Source organism: Sesamum indicum, linkage group LG2, assembly GCF_000512975.1.
Source record: "Sesamum indicum cultivar Zhongzhi No. 13 linkage group LG2, S_indicum_v1.0, whole genome shotgun sequence".
Taxonomy (NCBI): domain Eukaryota; kingdom Viridiplantae; phylum Streptophyta; class Magnoliopsida; order Lamiales; family Pedaliaceae; genus Sesamum; species Sesamum indicum.
This window is the reverse complement of record NC_026146.1, coordinates 3347118-3367581: the sequence shown is the minus strand read 5'-3', so window position 1 is coordinate 3367581 and position 20464 is coordinate 3347118. Positions and strand designations below refer to the sequence as shown.

Below are 20464 nucleotides of genomic sequence, written 5' to 3'. Positions count from 1 at the left end.
AACTCCATTCCTACCACCCCAACACAAAAACTGATTCACAAAAGCAAGTGCACAAAAACTACTTTTGCCCGTGATCCTCAGAACTTTGGGAAGGCCAGCTAGAGATGTCAACCCACTTTCTCCCATGCTCCTTCACTATTGTCTTGGAAATAGGAGCTGCTGGCCTGCTTGAAAAGGAGGGCATGAAACTGGTACCAGTCATTAGAGGAGGTGCCCTGATGTTGAGTCTCAGTTGCAATGTCACTTGGGGTCAGAATGACATGTTTGTGTTGGCCATCTACAATTGTTCGTACATTGTAGGCCCTTGAACACATGGTGGAGTTGGGTGTAGGGCCAGGTTCTGTCAGTATTTCTGGCTCCACATCATGCTGCATTGGCTCATGTTGTTCCACAATTGGAGGTAAAATTGGTGGTTGATCATTTACTCCACTATCACTAGCAGGCATAGTCACCTAATTCAATATCATTGAACACACGGTCAACCAATTTGTACAATATGATTAAACACCCATAAAAAAATGAGCATACTTACCCTATTTGGATCTTCATAGACATAATGTTTCCTCTTCCTTGTAGTGCTTGTGGACGATGAACCTGCCTGAAAATGAAAATTAATATACAAAAGAGTACATTAGTTTATATGTATACAACAGATTATGTATAGAAATAAAAGTGAATATTGAGGTACCTTTGAAAACAATGCATTCATTTCAATCTCATCAAGCCCAGGTTCTTGCATGTCCTTATATAAGGCACATCCCTTTGCATTATGCCCCTCTTCACCACATATCTTGCAGTGGTGTTTGACATGTTGCCTTCTGAGTTTAATCTGTTTCTTCTGCTTTTTCTTTCCATCTTTTTCTTTACCTTCATCAGGCTCTCTATTTCTTGCTCCAGCAGGTCTTCAAGGACCCCGTCCAAAATTTAGAGGCAACGGAGGAATGAAGTCTGTCTCAGCCCACAGCATTTCACCACTGATTGGTATTGTAGCAGGTTCATACACTGACTTGTATGTATCCACATTGTAGTAAGGGTGAACCATCTCTTCAGGCTGCAAATTTTGATTAAAAATTGCACTGCATGCATGCTTGCAAGGGATTCCTAACAACTGCCACAATCTACATGTACATGTTCTCCTCTCCAAATCCACTAAGAACTGACTCCCATCATAACATGAAATTTGATAGTATCTATCATTGGCCTTAATAGGGATGCAGTCACCATTTGATAGTATCTATCATTGGCCTTAATAGGGATGCAGTCACCAATTTTATCAATGTGTTTCTGCAGCAACTTTTTAATTTTGGGGCACAGAGTTCCTTTCCACTTCTTGGATGCTTTTTCCCTGTTTTCTTGCAACCTTCGCATTAGATATTCCCTTATCCATTCTAGCATTGTAAGAATAGGCTTATTTCTTGCATCCATTATGTTTGCATTGAAGCTTTCACAACAATTATTAAGTAACATATCACATTTTGGCAATTCAGTAAAATGTGACTTACTCCACTCACTTGGGGGCTTTTAATTCAACCAATCAAAAGCTTTCTCATCTAACTTCTTTATCTCTTCCATTCTTAGTTTAAACTCCCCCATTGTGCTTGCTCTTGCTGCTTTCCACATTGCATTTTTATATGCAAGACCCCTAAAACCCGCAATCTTGAAATTATTGTGTAAATTTCCTACACAAAACCTGTGTGCAGCATTAGGAAAGACACTATGAAAAGCCTGTAAAAGTCTTTTCTGTTTGTCTGACATAAAAGTGTATTCACTGTGCCTCTGAATACACACATCCTGTTTCAGCACCGTTAAGAACCATTCTCATGTGTCTGTAGACTCCCTCTAGACCACAACATATGCAATGGGGTACAAGTTATTATTCGGGTCCACCCCGACAGCAGTTAGCAATATTCCCTTATGAGGTCCCTTCAAATGACAACCATCTACACATATAATAGGCCTACAACCTCCCAAAAATCCCTGCTTCAAAGCACTGAAACAAACATAGAACTTTTCAAATCTGTTCTGCCCATTTTCATCATTAATCCCCACAATGCAAGCTGCAATAGGCATGTTTCTAAGTTCACAACCATAGAACACAGCTACTGTTATAGATTCTGTTTCAGGGTCTGTAAAAAGAGCATACAAAAAAAAGAAACCGAAGCAACATAGCAATAACAACACACCAACATTATAATAGCAATTTAATGGGGGGCCACGTTTCCCCTTTACAAAATAGCAATACAAAAAAAAAAAAAAACAGACACACACACACAAAACAACAAAACAGCAGGAGACAATGTTTCCCCTTTTCACAATACCAAATTTATTTTCTTTAAATACTATTTTTGAGAGCACTAAGCACAATGCAAGCAAAATAACAAAAAAAAAATGGAGGAACCACTTACGATAAGCAGGCGGTGGCATATTCACATGCCTGTCTGCGCGAATGACGACCATCTTCCCACAATCGATTTTACAGCTGTGAAAACTCATTTTCCTTCGTGCTAAAGTCCAGTAATTGTGTTTTTACTCTTTTTTCTTTCTTTACAATTTAGGGATTTGGCTGGGGAAATTTACCCCTCTTTCTTTACCCCACTCTGTAAAAGAGGTGAGAAGACGACGGCACGTGAGAAAGACGTGCTGACTGTTTTCCCTCGAACACTTTCCACATTGGCAAGCTAACGTGGCCTTTTTTCCCACATCAGCTTTGCCACGTCATGTTTGGCCCCCCTTTTTTTTTTTACATGTAAGCGGTATCACCGGACATGTATGCTTTCCCCAATTTTCAGACGCTCACGTGCCCCAAACGTGCACAATTTCGGCTGATTTAGGGTAATTTGTCCTAAAATTGCCAATTTTTTTTAATTACTGTTCTACTATACTATTTTGAAAAAGACCTGAACTGGAAACGCCACCGCCCTTAAGAAACTGGACGAAAATTGCAATTTGCCCTAATTTTTTATTGTGGCCATGCAACGATTGTTGACTATGGGTTTTGTAAGACTGGCTAAAATATTTGCTATGCTAAAAGTCATAGCAACTATTTTTCTTATGGCTCTTAAATGTGACAAATAATTTTTTCATAATGAAAAAAAATTATTTTGTAGATAAATTTTATTTAACTGTGATTAGTAATAGCGATTTATCATAATTTTTAATCATATTCATTTATATTGTAGTCAATAATTTTTTTTTCTAGTGTATAAAACAATAAGAATGATAAAAGTTAAAAAGATAATTAATGACACTCTTCTCTCTAGAGGTTTGGTGTATTTATATTTAAATTCTCGTAATTTAAAAAATTATATTTAATACACCTAAAATTCGCATCTGTCTAACAAATAGGTCCCTTTGTTAATTAAAATTTATTTAATTTATTTTATATTAATAAAAAAACTATATGAAAATAGATATTTACCCTCGATTAACTTATTACTAACTTAGTGTGGGTCAAATAATTTTTTTCTTAAATAAACTATCCCTACAACAATGAAGATATACCTCCTATATGCATAAACGTATGACGATATATTAGAATAATTTGGTCACAAAAAAAATTATTTGATTTGTAATAAATTAAATAATTCAATCGGGGTAAATTTAAATTTTTATCCAATTTTTTTAATAATATCAGCAAATTAGGTGAAATTTTACTATCCGATATTTGTTAGATGGAAGCTAACTTCAGATGTGTTGGATATGATTTTTCAAATTTAAAAAATTTTAGTATAATTACATTAAATCTCAGGGAATGTGAGTGTAATTAACCCTTAATTTTATTTTACATTATTAATTTGATTTTGATTCGATAGGTTGAGGAATAGTAATCTTTTATCATTTATCAGCAAAATATAGATTTTTCTACCCATTAAAAATAAAAGTAGATAATACTATTTATCATTTAAACATAAAAAAAGGGTCTTATTGATTTATATTACATATATATATATATATTTCAGAAATCAATTCAGACTAATTTCTTCAAAACAAATAAAATAACATTTTGTGTTTAAACAATAAATAAACTATTTTTTTTTATTTTTGAATTGGCTAAATGAATTTTATGTGTATGTGATAAACAATAAAAAGAATATAATTTATTAAATGATCAGATCAAAATCTAATAAAAATATTCAAGATAATTCAGTAGATGAAAATAATCCAACTTAGGATGCCACATTAATTACATATTTTATCGTCATTATTCTTCTTATTGTCTTATATTAGATATGATGCGTGTAAGAAACGTATGTATGAAATAAATGATGCAAGCAAAAAATGCAGTGATAGGTCCACTTAGAGTGGAAAATGGTAAAATAAGTGTTAGAAGGTAAAAATTATCAAACGAGTAAAGAAAAGAGTGAGATTGCTCAATTTTGTATATAATTATAAATAGCTTGATATGAAATTAAAGTTATAAGTACAAACTTACAATGCTTCTTTAAACTAACATGGTAGCAAAAAACGTGAAGGTTGTAGTATGGGGCTCAAAGTGAAGAATATGCCAAAACATATGAAGGTGTGAATTTGTCTGTCTCATCATGTCCTTCTCCCACTAGAGGAGCTCCCTATTTATAAGCAATTACAAGATTGTTAGAAAAGATCACAAATCTAGGGGAGTATGGCCTCAAACTTGTTAGGTAATGCTAAATCCCCCTCAGATGGTGCAGAGTCCCCAACGATTGGATTCCCTCGGACTTGAGGGGGGGTAGCTGAAGGATCCCCTCAAATTCGGGGGACTGTTGGAGTCTGTTGTGTATCAATTGGGAGATAAAAATGCCTTCTCGAATTTTCAGGAAGGTTGATGAGAAGGCCTCTCCCAGCCAAACTTCAAATCTACTAAGATTTATAATACTTCTCCCTGAGGAAACCACGTATCCCTTAGGGTGCTACTAGTCCTTATCTCATTCTGTGAGAGGGACCTCTAAAGGTTTTGCGTAGTTGCCACTTAAGTCCCCGTGGGTGCCATGTGAAGAATCTTTGATTTTAATTGGGGAACTCCCAATCTTAAGCCTCCTTATGGTCCTATGAGATTTATAATAACCCCACCTATGGATGATTAGATGACTGGTTCAGCCATATGAGACTTTTGCACTTCATGCAAATTGCAATATAAGTAAGTAGATATGGTTTTCCTCCTACATATTTCTCAAAGGAAGAATGGCAAATCAACTTTACAATTGCACGACATAATTATCACAACTAAGTAGATTTCTACCTATTTCTACATCCAAGTTTACCTATCTATGAAAAATTTAAGAGGAGGAAAATGAAAACTGTGATCCCTATCAAAATTAAATATAACAAAAAAGAAATTTTTTTAATGCATCAACAATAAACTAAAACTGCGACGATGTAGACGGCCGGTCATCTTGCTTCTCTATTAGCACACACCTCGATGGTGGACCAAACATGCTCAATATCACCTACAGAAAAACAGAGGAATCATCGATCGTTCCAACATTCAGAAGGTCAAAATCTGAATAGATTGTAAAGATAATTTTCATAAACCTCCCATGAATTTCGAGCATATATAACAGAAACTCATCGATCTTGAAAAATTCCAATACCGATCTTGGATTGCAAAATTATAATGTATATTTTCATGAAATAGAGGGAATTCTTTCTTCAAAATATGTCCAAATCCCTGAGTTAAAGTTTGCAAAAAACGGCCGAGGGACATCTCCGTTTCATTCATAAGACAGATAAACGGGTACGAAGGGTATGAATCTTACAGGTAAAAAGACGAGGCCGTGCAAGAAACCAAGAAGCACCAATGAAAGATACATTTTGAAATAGTAAACCTGCAAACCGGAGAATAACATTAGAAGTAGAACGAAATGCGTTGTTTGATATACAAGCCTTTAGATAGCAAGATCGCATACCACAAAAACTTCTGTCCTCGAAAAGCACAAAACAAGCACTCCAACAAGCTTTGTTAGTGTGATTCCACTGCACGAAAAAGTGAAATCATTTTTTAACAGCTTTGAGTCGAGGAGTTACCGGTATCAATATGGGAGAGAAACAGAACACTCGGAAGACAAGAGTAGTCGATAGAGTAATATTAAAGAGAATATCAACTGAACAAAAGCTTCTTCGACTAAGAAGGGAAAACTCGAACCTGAATACTGAAGCCCCCATGGTTGTCAGAGCTTCTTTCATCCGTTGATTCCTATCTCCGCTGCTCACCTGACATAACAACGTAATTCAGGGATCATTAAATCAACTATATTAACAAACCTTTCAATAGCTTTTTGCAAATATTACAGACTTCTTAGTGTTGGATGATTGATACAATTTTTATCCGACAAGCAAGTATGCATTATAGATATAGTGTGCTAAGCATCGAAAATTCATGTTAACCAAAAATATTCATGTGGATTTTATCAATTGTTTGTTAGCGCCCGCTTTCTTTTCCCCCTAAATACTAGATAAAGCAACAAAACATTATTGACATGTGTCTGATTTCCGTCCTAACATGTGCTAATTCTGTTTTCTTAGTCCCCTGTGCATGCGAATTCAAAGAAGGAAAAAGATTATAATATTAAGACATGGAAAAAAAAGGGATAAATATTGAGAAAATAAGAAGAGAAACCTCACCAAGAAAGCATGAGTGATATGCACACAGAACTCAACGGCGATACCCACCGACATCACGAGGTTCACAACGGACAACGCGTTCAGTTGGATATTTAGGATTGCCATTATACCCTGAAAGGAGACGTTTTATAAATGAAAGCATGCTAGAATTTTAGACCTTTCTTTTTCCAACTGGTATATGAATCATTAGAAAGAAAGAAAAACGTACCAAAAGATCCACAACGATCATCACTAAAACGAGTAGAATTATTGCTGAAGTCCAGAAACTAAACACAAAAAAGAATAAAATGAAAATAGGAACTGAATGAAATACAATAATTGGACGAAGGAGTAAGGATGATATTCACATAGCAAGAGAAAAATACTGACCTGCATGTGATAACCAAGCAAACAACAAAAACTGCACCTGTTAAATTGTCAAAAGAAACGAGATATCTTAAGAGTTTAGCCCGAAGAAAATGCACCGGCCCAAGTTGATTGAAGCGTAAAAAGAACTAACCAATAGCTATAGCGAGGTTGATCAGAGCTGTCTTCCATATATTAAGGTACTGCTCGAAGAACATATAAAAGACGGCATATGGAAAGACATCAATCTGTACCAGCAAAATCAAATGTCAGCAGAACGATAACACCACCGCAAGGGATTCTTTATACTAGCAGAGAAGTCAATGGACCGTAAACATACTAGCTTTGCTAACTGGTTATAATTGCAGAATCTGTAAAGTAGGAAATTCTTAGGATTGCTAAAAAAATTTTCATGAAAATACAAAATGAAGTGAACTGCTAAATAAAAGTGCAGCAGAGAGAAATCAAGACCACCCAGCTTGAGAATAAATGTTTAAACTAATTATCCTCAAGGTACAACTCTTCTCCAGAAGAATTACCTTTAAAGATTCAGACATTTTCGAACTAAAATCTCGTGCAGCCCGCATTGAGTTTACGTAGTCAATCTGGAAACAGTAAAAATGTAAAATAGCGGCAAGTCATACTCATTACGTGTTTCAACAACATAACAGAATAAAAGATCATCACACAAACTTGCAAAAAATGATTACCTGTTTGTTAAGGGGAGTGTGGTATGTCCGAAATGCTGATGCTCGTATTATTCCATCCTCATAGCCTAACAACATATGGTTATAAAATCACAACTTTTAGAGACAGAAATAGCTTTGGGCTTAGTAAATTTCACAAAGTTCGGCAAGAAACATGATTATCCAAATTTCCACCTTTGAGTTCGACGCTGCTTGTATACGCCCCATTTCCACCTTTAGCACAATCAGCGGAAGGTAAAGCACTAAGGAACCATGGCAGCTTTTCCCTGAATTGTTCAGTGGATGGACGATCGTTTTGTAACTCTGAGTGTCGGAAACACTGAAAAATACCCGTGTTAGTCACTATTTTCAACCAAAAGTCATTTTCTCTTTGCCTCAGGTTAAGTTACCGTTGTACAGTCCTTGCACACTGAGCTGAGTCCACAAGAACCACTACTTGACGAACAACAAGGAGGCTGAAACAGAAAAATGTTCCATCAGATATACTGCAAAGGTCACATACAATTTTTAAGAAAACAAGAGGAGGATTATCGCACAGCTTGAAAGAGCAATAACTTACGAAACCCACTCAGCTTTACCCCAAAAAATTGCATATTTTACAAGAATTTGGTGACATGAACACACAATTATTCTGTTCTAGTGAGCGTATACTAAGGTGGAAAGTAGAAAAAAAAAATTACCTAAAACTATACTCTTTATCCTGGTTTTTCTGTGATTTATATGACTTTGACATCATCTGTCTAAAACTTTTTAGAATCTTAAAATTATTTATCTCGAGAGAACTAGCAACATGTCTTATCATAGTTGAATTATGAAAAATCTTTGAAAACCAATGAAATGTGAACTCAACTGACAAAAGAAAAGCTATTCAGAGGCAATATAATTAGTGAAAACAAGTTTGTATATTTAAGATGAAATAACAAATCAATATCTGAGCGTATTGGGGACCTGATCGTCAGGAGGACAGTAGCTCCCGTTTGTGAATTTTCGACAACACCCAAAAGCTTCAGGAGAGAGCCAAACAAGAAAATCATCAAGCCATGAAGCTGCAGGTTTAGCTATATAACTCGACTCTGGTACTAAGGATGCTCTTGCAATCTGCAGAATACAGGAAGTTTCAAGTTAGAAATAGTAACTTCAAAGAAATTAAACCTATCCAGACATGAAACTTAGGGATATCCTATGACCGAGGAATATAGTGAAATACAGAGTGTGTGCATGAGAGACTGGACAAAAGCCCAATTTCTCTCCCAGTGGCCAACAACTATCTGATATTGTAATGATTAGAAAGTAGCTGTGTCTTAATACAATGGATTTACCTCATTTAGAAGAGAATTGGAATCACACTGACTGATGGAACAGAGCTGGTTTGTTTGTCTTGATTCTGAACTGAAGAAACAAAAAAGATGGGCATAATAAGAAATTCATTACGAAATAAAAGTCTACAAGTAGTTAAGAACTTTAAGTACAGCAGAAAGCAACGTAGTTCATGTTGTCTCTAGAAGGCCGTGGAAATGCATAAACTCATTTACTATTTCCCAGATAGATGATGTAAGCATCTCGCTCCCGCAGTCAAACCTCTTTATCATATGGAGGAATACCAACACACAAGGAAATAGCCATAACCACGTTTCTCTTTCTTTATCTTTTCTGTTTATGCTCTGATGATGTCCGAGATGGGTGGATATTTCCACAGACGTACGAGTGAAGAATGAAATTTCAAGTCTATAGAAGCACATTCCCTGAAGGGACATCAAAAATGAATTCCCAAGAAATAAGCATCATATTGAGGACAAATGACAGACCTGAAATTGTAGTTTTGCACCACAAAGTAGAGTGGCGGACCAATTCTTAGATATTCAGCGAGATTATTAAAGTAACCCTGCAGGAATGAATATAACTACGAGTATAAGGTTTCTAAAGAATGAACAAAAGGTGTATACCATAATACAAAATGGTAAGTGATTAAGACCTGAAGATACGAGTCTCGAGGAAGAACAATTTGCTGTTCTAAACCAGGTTCAATTCTTGGACATAACGCCTTGATCAGTCAATAAAGAAAATTAACTCTTTGGACCACAAATGAAATAACTACTAAGACATATGAACCATACATTAAAAGAATGGGAAAAAGGTAGTGCTACAACTTACTATGCTTGCCAGCGCAAATGCACTAAAAGCACAGACAACCAGCAGTTTTACACCCCAAAGGTTCAGAATGGGAGCATGAATTTCCTAGACAAAGGGAAATCACGGGTTATTGTACGACAAAGAAAAAACATAAATGTCAGAGCTTACAGTCATTAGAAACCAAACACCACAGATCGGATTTTTATCAACTAGAAACTATCAATAACCCAGTTCTCAAAACCCATCCACAATTTCGAGAGATTTTAAGGTACCTGAAGTTCACTCAAAATAAAAGGAAAGAATAAGAAAATTCTGTATTTATCCTGTTCTTTTACATCTTGCACGAACTAAGGATATAGTCCTTGAATGCATGCCAGATTCTTCACAAGGATGCATATTAATTAGACAAAAGAAAGAATCAAGCCCATCTCTTACCTTCATATATCGAGCAAGCAATCCGAGTTTCTGCTGATGGCTGCCTACAATTTCACAAGCAGTCTTTACTTTAGCTTTGTGTTTTTATCATATAATAGGCATGCAATAAGATAGCATGACCAAAAGAAAAAGCATATTGCTCAACGAGATTCCCCAAAAGTACCTTTCTCCAGCTCCGCATTCGAACCAGATACTTTGATACAAGGAAAACAATCGATCCTGTTATCCTCAGCTCTTAGGAAGTCAAAAACAATTAAGGCAACAAATGCAGTGACTTGAAGTAGGAAATCCAAGAGAACAGCCAGTGCTGCAAACAATGGGTGCATAAGAGTTAAACAAGAAACACATATTAGGTATATAGTTACTTGGCAGTCACTATGATAGCATCTCTCTTGGATAGTGTAAAAGATGCAAAATTAAGATTTAACTGATAAGAGTTCCAACCTGCAAACATGGAAAAGACACGGCAAGCTGGCATAGGGATGAAACTCCCAACTGCAAATGCCAAGACCTCCGCCAGACTAGCTAGGGTTATAGAAGGCCCAACTTCTACAAGTGCATTACTAATCCGTCCCTCTATAGGCAGTTCTACCTGTTGTCGCTTTACTGCATGAACCAATATGCACATGTTGTCTACTCCAACCTGACAATCATGGAAAATGCCAATCAACGCATCAAGAGTAGAAAACAGTACACAAATCCATTTTGTGCACATGTTGGTGCCTCTCTGTTTGAGAAGATGAATGTGCCAGACTCATTTTATGAACCTAATTACACATCCATGGTTGGCCAATTTGTTTGAAATGCCAAGTTTTGGAGCTGTTCTCACCAGAGACTAGCACTGCTGAGTTCAACTTTTCAACATGAATAATGTGTTATGCAACAAAAGCTCAAGAACATCTGATAAAATTGAATCTTCCTCAAACCTACAACTATCATTTAAAAATTCTGAACAGAAAAATCTTTTTGGAGAAGAACGAAAAGCATGAAAATTGACAAAGTTAAGAAGATACAGTTAAGTACTTCGAGAACAAAACTTACTGCCAATACAAGAAAAGGAATGACTTCCATTATTATTAGTGTTGATTTGACTCCAATTGCACTGAAGAATCCAACTGATCCAAGTACGGATAACATGACAAGAACAACCCCTGATAGGCCAAGCAATACCTGTGGAAGCATATGTGCAGTATCAACCAAATAAGAGAATGTCAAGGTGATACTTGAAAGTAGGAAAATTGGAATTTTCACAGAGCAACGCTAAAATACACACACAATATCAGAACAATAACAACAAAATTGTGTGATTTGTTTTCCAGAAATCTCAGAAATTTTATAAAATGTGTGTGTGTGTGTGTCGAGGGGGGATATACTTTTTTAGATGCGTAAGAAAATTTTAAATATCCATGGAAACAAAGGCTATCTGTTAAATCATACCTTAGAGGAGATATAATAGGAAGAGAAACGAGGAGCATCTCCCAGAGTCAAGGATATGTAAGCAAACATGACAAGATAGCTTATCTGAAACAGAAAAATAAATGTAAGAGCTGACAATACCATCCCATATCTTATATTCTTTGAAAATGGATTTTGTATTATATTGACGAACTAGTTGGGGAAATACAAAATATAATAGAGGCATGAGTTGGATTCAATCAAATAAGCAATTATGTTGTTCCTCTGCAACTGAAAAATGAGCGAATATGTTGTATGGAGATTTGGGGGATTTCGGAAATAGATATATATATATATATACAGAGAGAGAGAGAGAGAGAGAGAGAAAGCCCCCTACCAAAATAGTGATAGCATCTGCAGTACTTTCTCTTTTTAATTCTTCCTCAACAGAGCTTTCTGATGAAAATGCGAGTGTTAAATTCCTGGATTGCACCATTGGCAAGAGCTCCTCCTGCATAATTTTACTGATTAAGTATCACAGGGATTTATTAGATAAAGCATGAGGAGCAAAGAAAGACCGCATATGCACACTAATGTATATGCGAACAAATGTGAACCTTTGCTAGCTGAATAAAGGCTTTCTCCCATGCCACTGCCCTCTTGGTACCATTTCCTTCTTCATCAATTTCATTGTTAACAGGATAAGTCACAATGAATGCAGAAGCCTGTTTGAAATGACTGGTTATGTTTATATATTTCATACACACAAACTCAACCAACATGAGGTACAAGCAATACCTCAGAATAGTTATTTCCAGAGAAACCACCAAGAGCAGTGCTTGGATCAAGCGGGGCTTTAAATGCACTGGCACATGTATCTGCTGAGGTATAATGCTATAAAATATAGACCACAAATAAGTGTCTCTAGCAACAAATTAGCATAAAGTTCAAAGACAGGGAAGGGCTTTGGATGTTATATATAAAGATGGAGACCACTAAAAATACCTGAAAACAGTATTCAACGTGTTCAAGACCCCCAAAGCTGTCATAATTTTGCTGATCCATCTTGAAATACTGTAAACAAAGGAAATATTTGCCAGTTATACAGAAGTCCAATCATGAAAACAAAAAAACAGGCTTCGAAGCATTATAGTGAATCAGCAAACCACAAATATCCAACGGAATAGTTAGAAATGAGATCTAGGAGACAAGTTACTAAAAAATAGATAGTGTTCGCGTATATAGTTTAGTCAATAACGTGGTCCATCTTGCCATTAAGTCGCCCAAAGGTTTTCTGAAATCAATAGAACGGGAAATTCACAGTCATGCTCTTTATTGTGTCTTATGACGTGATTGCCATGTTAATGTCTTCAAGATGCAAATCACCGACCTCTAAGCTTCAAATCCAATGAATTTTAGATCATTCATGACCATAGCAAGCTCTCAGGGCCTCCAATTGAAATTAAAAATTCTAAAGTATCCCAAGGAAAATGTGATCTTAATGTTGATAGATAGAGGAAATGCAGTAACTAGAACACGAAAATCTAGTACCCCACTACACCTTCAGCAGGCAAGAAACGCTTTATGAGCAGCTCAACTTGTCAAGTAGAGAAACAAAGAAGCTAAGTCCTAAGGGGCAAAATTCGTCATGTCTTGATCCTAATTTAGCTGCTTCATCTGTGATATCCTCTAGCAAATACATATGAGTATATTTTAAGGATATGATAAGACAGCCACTTTCCTAGTTTGTAAACAATTCCTTTTAGGATTGATACAGAATTGAATCTTTCTGTAGCTTGGAATGTGAATAGAGTGGAGAAATATGCAAGAAATTCTCAGATTTCTGAAAACATAGTACCTGAAGAACACTTTGAGTCGCACAATCATTGCCAAGTGGCTTCATGCAAATGTCAGTAAGAGATATCATCAAACCCGAGTAATTAGCTCTGATAGCATCCACCTATAACAGTTAATATTAGATAATCTCTATGAAGCAACTAATTCATTGCTGTAGAATAACGAATTTTAAATCCAAAATAGAGGGATGCATTTTCGCCAACTTACAGAGAAGGTAGCAAACAAGTTTTACCTTTTTCTGGATATCAAATAATAAATTGATATTGCTATCTGTCACAATGCTAGGTGCTTTTCCATGCACAGTGTCTGGAATTGTTGCAATTATGAGCTGAAAAGTTTCAACACTAGATTCTCAATCTGAGTACAGTTCCAGACAAAGATGCAGCAACATTAACTATAAATATAAGGTACCTGCTCAATCCGGTAAAAAGGAGCAAGATGACTGTCGAAAAATTGTTTCTCTTTGGCAGCTCTACTTCCAGGGCCTACCCATAACTGGAGAGGTAATAGGTCAAAAATTATCTATATTTAAGAGATAAGGCGGAAACTTACTGGAAGACATTAGAAATAAATGGGCTTAACATGGTAACATCAAATGCCGAAACTTTCTCTACCCTGGCCAAGTTGTGGCACCACATTTGTCGTGTCATGTATTGTAGCAAAATCAACCCAAGGAAACCACCCAAATAATCTTAGGAAAATATGTTTTACGAGATCCTACTACGAATTCATTTTATTGAAGCAAATAAAGGGATGTACAGCAGAGCTTCATAAACTCCAGGTGATTGGACACGGAGATTGACTGTCGTCAGTACAAAAATAACAGAAGTAGTTTTGATACAAATGAAAGCAATCATAATAAAATTTAGTAACTATTATACCTTCTCAGGCCTTGTCTCCACTTGGAAACGAATTAGACCTAAGCAAAGCACTAAAACGATGCCAACTGAGGAGCATAATACAAGGATTGGATTTCTTGCCACCCACGTTCCGTATCTCCTGAAACAGACAGCCAATGAACCATGTCAGAAGAGATTCAAGTAAACAAAAGAAAATCAGTATTCTTGCACAAGACTATGATTAACTCGATGACATTGTAAATCACCTGTAAAACTTTGACATATACCCTTGAACAATAGAAAGCTGTACACCATTGGTAATTTGGGGAACATCCTCAAGCATCTGAGATAAGCAAATGACAAGATTCCATAAGGAGATTGGCATGGATAACTGCCAACTAAAATCAGCACGACGACTGAATGTAACCAGTACAAGAATCAAATGGGACTTTTTCAGAATGAAGAACAGTATAAATCTCCAGAATGAGGTAAAGGACAAAAGAAAAAGAAAACATTTGACATAGCATTGATGAAATATATGATCCCAGAAAACAAACATTCTTGCTGTAACAGCTGCATTACTTTGGCACCATAGAACCTCACAAGTGAGGGAGAAAAGTAGGGGATGCATACTCCAAAACATAGATTCGCATGACAAGAAAAGCAATCACATATTAGAAATTCATATTGGTATGCACCTGCATTGGGATATTCTCATCCTTTTGACTGTTTGCACGGCGAATGATGCCACCATTAGGGACATTAACTAATGGCTTGGTTCTAGATGCAGGACTCCTGTTCCTTTTCCTGTGGACAAAACCCCAGCCGAGAAATACAGAGACGAGTATAATGTACAGTATTGCTACTGCAACCTCAACACATTTTGCCTGCACTTACGAATAAATGGAAACACATTAAGTTCAAGTAATTCAAATAACTAAGAAGACTAGTGAAAATAGCTTATCAAACTTTTGTATCATGTCAATCTTGAATTATGAGGCATTTACAGGTTCAAAAATGAAGGTCCACAGAAAGAATGAGCTTAGCCATCTAAACTAAATTTTCTCACCTTTAGAGAACCTATTCTCACTGAACAAGAACCTTTCTTGGGAGGAGGAGGAAGAGCAGAATTTGAACAGACTGCAGAAGCAGGACAATCACCACATGAGCAGCCTAAAGAAGTGTCCCCACATGAATATGTGGACACATTCATAGGTATCATTCCTGATGACTCTGGGGCAGATGGCAAAAAGTTGATAGCATATGGTGATCCTGGTACCCCAAGCCCTGCCCGTCTACCGATAAATGCATACCATTCTGCCATACATAATCACTGATTAGCAAGCTCTCCAGATCCAAGGAAAAGATCACAATATATTAAAAAAAAAAAATCAGAAAGAAAGAAAGCATAGAGTTCTGTGACAATTTCAGGTAACTTAGGCAGTTCAATGATGATGTTTAGTTCCATGATTCATGCTGCTAACAGTACCCGACTAAAAAGCTTACCTCTGAAATTTTTGGCACCAGCACCAATAAATTCTATGGCTCGAGTATTCATTGTACCAAATTTTACATCTTTGCAGGATTCAAACATTCCCTGACCAAAAGTGTCAGTTATGTAAAAGTCGATTCCATCAACAGTCAAATTGCTACCAACCTGGACAGAGGACATCAGGAAAAGGAGAGAATTAATGTCTTAGGATCTAACAAAGTAATTCATATCAGATGTCTGATGTTAGAATATGAGCTACATTCACTTTCTGAAGAGCTAAAACATACGGATGTAAGATGACATGGACTAAAACGAATTTTAGTGAGCTCAAAATGATCGTAAGTTTTCCCATAACCATCAAATAAAACAAAATCAAGATGACCCTGATGAGTGAGCACAAAATGACTGAAAGTTTTCTTCCCATAATTATCCAGTATAGGGAAAAGGTAGCAAGGTTTTAGGAAACAGACATCGGCAAAAATATCTTAGTTACTAGTTAAATTAATTGGTAATTGATGAAGAGAATGGAAGTAAATTGTCTTTCTCCCGAAAGTAACAGAATCATATTATCAGGATTCACAACTACAGAAATGATTTAGTTGAATTACTGACCTTGGCAATAGAAGTCACATTAATAAACTGACTCTGATTAGGAGAACATGTAAGCTCACAGAATAGATTCAAGAAATTTCTCAAGCATGCTGGACAACCTACAAGGAAAGGAATTGCCTGCAACAAATAAACTAAGAGAATATAAGTCATTTGTTGTTGTCAGAAGTAAGATAGAAATAACAGTAACAAAAAAGAAAGACCAACACAAGTGAGCATCAATCACTCTAGTCCAACTTAACATTGGCACTTCTAACTGTCAGCATTTCTTGCGAAACATATTAACATCTAGATGGTTAATTTGCATGATAACAAGAATCGACACTTTTAAGAATTGCCAATCTTTTCTTTCATACACTTTGGTAACTCAAATTTAAAATACCATCTGAACCTATATACAGCGAACGAAAGAAATCCATAGCCAAGCCACTGGCAAAGCTGAACAGTATCATAAAATCAACAACAGAGTTCAATTTCTTACTTGCTGAACTTGTGTTCGCAATGTATTGAACTGTGCCTCTGTACAACACACATTTCCGGTAATTGTGGGGCACAAACTTTGAATCTTTGCTGATAGCAATTCATCGGGCTGTCAGCAAAAAAAAAAAAACATTAAACAAACCCAACTCAGAGACCTATGAGAAATCAAGAACTCAAAGTTATAATCATGGCACAACAGATATAGAAACAGTAAGTTCCGACCAATGAAGCTGGCACTACCTACCTTGACGGCCGGGGAACCAACAGGGCAATTCAGCACTTTACCATCACTTCGCGCTCCACAAATGTCGTACATGGCACAGTAATCTTCGGAATGTCTTTGTCTAACAACCAGAAACAATTGTGATCAATTTATCTAGTTCAACCAAGATTGCAAATAGCTGCAACTGAAGATAAACCAGGAAAGAAAAAAAATGACTATCAAACACCAATAATCCGTAGAACAAACACTTGTTCCTCTAAACTCCATATCACTTGCTTGTTTAGAGAAAGAAAAATTCACTTAAATCTAACGTTTTAAAAGGAAAAGAAACCATAAACACGAAACACTTTTTTATTCTGCGGAAAACAACTCCTATGACTCCAAATGGCTTTCAAAACCTTCTGACTGATTCACTTTCCCGAGTACACACATAAAAGACAGCAAGAAAATCACAGACACACACACTTCAATGTTGTCAGATATGAACTTGAACAATCAATAACCATTTCCCAACAGACAAGAAGCATACCCCCCAGTGTCGTTACTCGTCAACAGAAACCTCGTATCAGACCGCTCCCCATTCACCATAGCCGCCGCCACGACCACCACAAAAAACACCTGCAAAGAATCCCATATCAAGCCACAATTGTTTTCCACCCAACACTCCTCCAATTCCACCCACCAAAAGAAAAAAAAACGAAACCCGAAGAAACACCACCGAAACAGCAGCGTCCGAAGCACCTGAAACACAACTCTCCGGTGACTCACCGTAAACACAGAACGCTGGAAGACCCTCATTTTCCTCCTCTGCGAATAGCCCATTGCTGGCAATGGACCTTGTATCCAAATGGGAACCAAAAGCTCAGCCCCCAATCAAGTTATATACACAAGTACAAGAGAGTTAAAGAGTCCAGAGTCAATGTGAAAGGTTGTATATATATACAGTCATACAACATATACATACACAGATAAATACTGCTGTATATATATATATATATATATATATATGAGAGAGAGAGAGAGAGAGAGAGAGAGTGGGGAGTTTGAAGTGATGCAAGCTCGCCGCGAGTTTTAAGGAAGAAAATCCGACGACGGACGGAATCAGGACGTTTTAAAAAAAATAAATAATTATATTAGGAATTGACGAAAATGCCCTTACTTTCGGTCCTTTTGTCGTGTAAGGAGTAATGAATAATGTTTCCCATTCACACCTCTACGTATCATTACATTTTACTATTGCCCATTGGTAGAGATAGTTTTTTGTTTTTTTAATAATTAAATAATTTTATAATTCAAATTTGGGTTTTTGGGCATTTTGGTAAATTTGAATTAATCAATTTGGAGTTAAAAGTTTTAAATTCATGATAAGAAAAATAAATGAAAATCCTCTGATTTTTATTATAAGCTTTTTTAGTAATATTGCGATAAATTTCAAATTCATTTAATGTAGAGTTATGTGAAGATGTTTCGTTTTAAATTATTCATTCAAATCAAAATACGTCCGTCCAAACGAAACCTAAAAACTTTTTCTGAAAACTTAATTCAGTTCATTTAGGACGCTTAGCTGGTGACAGTAATTGCTCGTCTCTCAGTGATTGAATGCAAAAACGGTAAATTACATTAAATACTTAAAAAATTATACTTTCCCTTTAAGGTAATCGAGTTTTTCTTTTCTTATTTTTTTATAATTTCAGCATAAACAAACAATTATAAAAATTTATTTTTTCATAAATATTGCTATTTTTTAGTGGATAAGAAGGAAATAAATGTAAGTATTTAAATTTTAATTAATACTATATTCGGATTTTAAATTATGCGATAAAAACACGCAAAATAAATTGTAAAGACATATATGAGTGTGTCATATCTCTAATCTTTCTATACTATTTATTAAGGGAGAAACCACTAAAATAACAACGACCGTTAACAGAATATGAATTGTCTAAAATGCCCTTTAACTAAATTTTTATTTTTCTTTCACAAATGACCATATTTTTTATTTATTAATAATTTATCTTCATACACATTAAAATTTAATTTATTTTATTAACTTTATATTTATTTTCAATTTAATTAAATAAATATGACAAAACTTTAAATTCAGTAGTTAGTATTTTATAGAGTATATTATATTGACACTTTTCAAATTCAATTACACAAATACCTTTTATCATTTGTAAAATTATAAAATTACAAGTACATCCTCATGAGGGGTGTTAGTGTAATGAATTTCAGAGAGTGTTTGTGTAGATTTTTAACTTGAAACAGGGGTACAGTTGTCATTCCGCATACACTGACTGTATTTGCAATTTTATAAAAGGCAGGGATGTTGTGCCGGTGTAATTTACTCGTTAGTAATAATGGGTATAAGTGGAAGGGGCAAAAGAGTACTTCACAAGGATGAAAAAGCATTGACTCCAATGTGAAACTTTCGGGAACACCTTTTTGAATTTAGTCGGATTGGGAAAAGAAAAGACTGAGATTCACACGTTAGTGTGGTTGTATGTAATTACAGAAAAGGGCCTGAACTGAGTTTGTTGGGTGATAGCGACGGCCGAATCCTCTAGTAGTGGCTACCAAATACTTGCATGATTTGAAGGTTGATGATCTCTCCCTTTTTTTCTATAGTTTTCCAATTCTACCCCTTCATAGATTTTTTTTTTTTTTTTTTTTAAATAACTCGGTTATAATCATTCATATCAAACATTAATGCTTGAGAAAGACAACCCAACAATTATATTCTGAATAAAATTATCTTATAAATGAAATTTAAACAACACCTACCGTGCAGTAGAACAACATCACACGCATATAATAGGATTCGAGCCCATGACCTCTAAAAAATTCCACCCCTTAATAGAAATTTTTAGTTATCAATCATTCATTACACGAGTGGTGAGGTCGATGTCTCACAATTAAGATGTTGTGAGTTCGTATCTTACGGATGCAGGTATTTAATCTATTTTTTTAACAGTAGTATGTTGTTCTTTTATTTGCTCTGTACGTATCGTGTGCTGAATGTTGGAATAACAGTATGTTGGTCGATCTTATAACTATTGATATTTAAAAAAAAAAAAAAATTAGTTGTTTTCAAGAACTTTGATTTTATTATTCTTTGGTGGCGTCTTATTAGGAATTATTTATTTAAATTAGCATAATTACAAATGTTGCTTCTTGATTTGGGGGTTATTATTTTTTTTCTAGTTTAGACAAATTCAAGTTGCGTCGAGGTTTTATTTTTTATTTTTTATGATCTTTTAATTAAAAAATATAATATTCTCGTGCCTTGGCATGGGGTACTGAATATTAATTTAAATTATATAATAATTTATCCATCCAATGAACCAAAAAA

The 20464-nt window shown here is 35.5% G+C and overlaps 1 protein-coding gene across 1 annotated transcript; it reads right to left on the bottom strand.

The window, feature by feature from the left end:
- Positions 5112 to 18072, bottom strand: LOC105178667 (Niemann-Pick C1 protein). Its single transcript, XM_020691855.1, has 39 exons — positions 17881 to 18072; positions 17642 to 17730; positions 17134 to 17233; positions 16891 to 16998; positions 16413 to 16529; positions 15815 to 15965; positions 15378 to 15625; positions 15007 to 15195; positions 14575 to 14651; positions 14351 to 14468; positions 13881 to 13964; positions 13702 to 13797; positions 13471 to 13572; positions 12618 to 12686; positions 12411 to 12506; positions 12230 to 12337; positions 12010 to 12123; positions 11655 to 11738; positions 11259 to 11387; positions 10662 to 10860; positions 10381 to 10524; positions 10218 to 10261; positions 9804 to 9887; positions 9625 to 9693; positions 9458 to 9534; positions 8972 to 9041; positions 8601 to 8750; positions 8042 to 8107; positions 7827 to 7971; positions 7656 to 7720; positions 7485 to 7550; positions 7100 to 7193; positions 6970 to 7006; positions 6809 to 6866; positions 6601 to 6711; positions 6122 to 6189; positions 5886 to 5952; positions 5736 to 5804; positions 5112 to 5426 (listed from the first exon to the last, which is right to left on the bottom strand). The coding sequence occupies exons 1-39, from the start codon at positions 17932 to 17934 to the stop codon at positions 5340 to 5342; spliced, it is 3903 nt and encodes a 1300-aa protein (XP_020547514.1). The 5' UTR covers positions 17935 to 18072; the 3' UTR covers positions 5112 to 5339.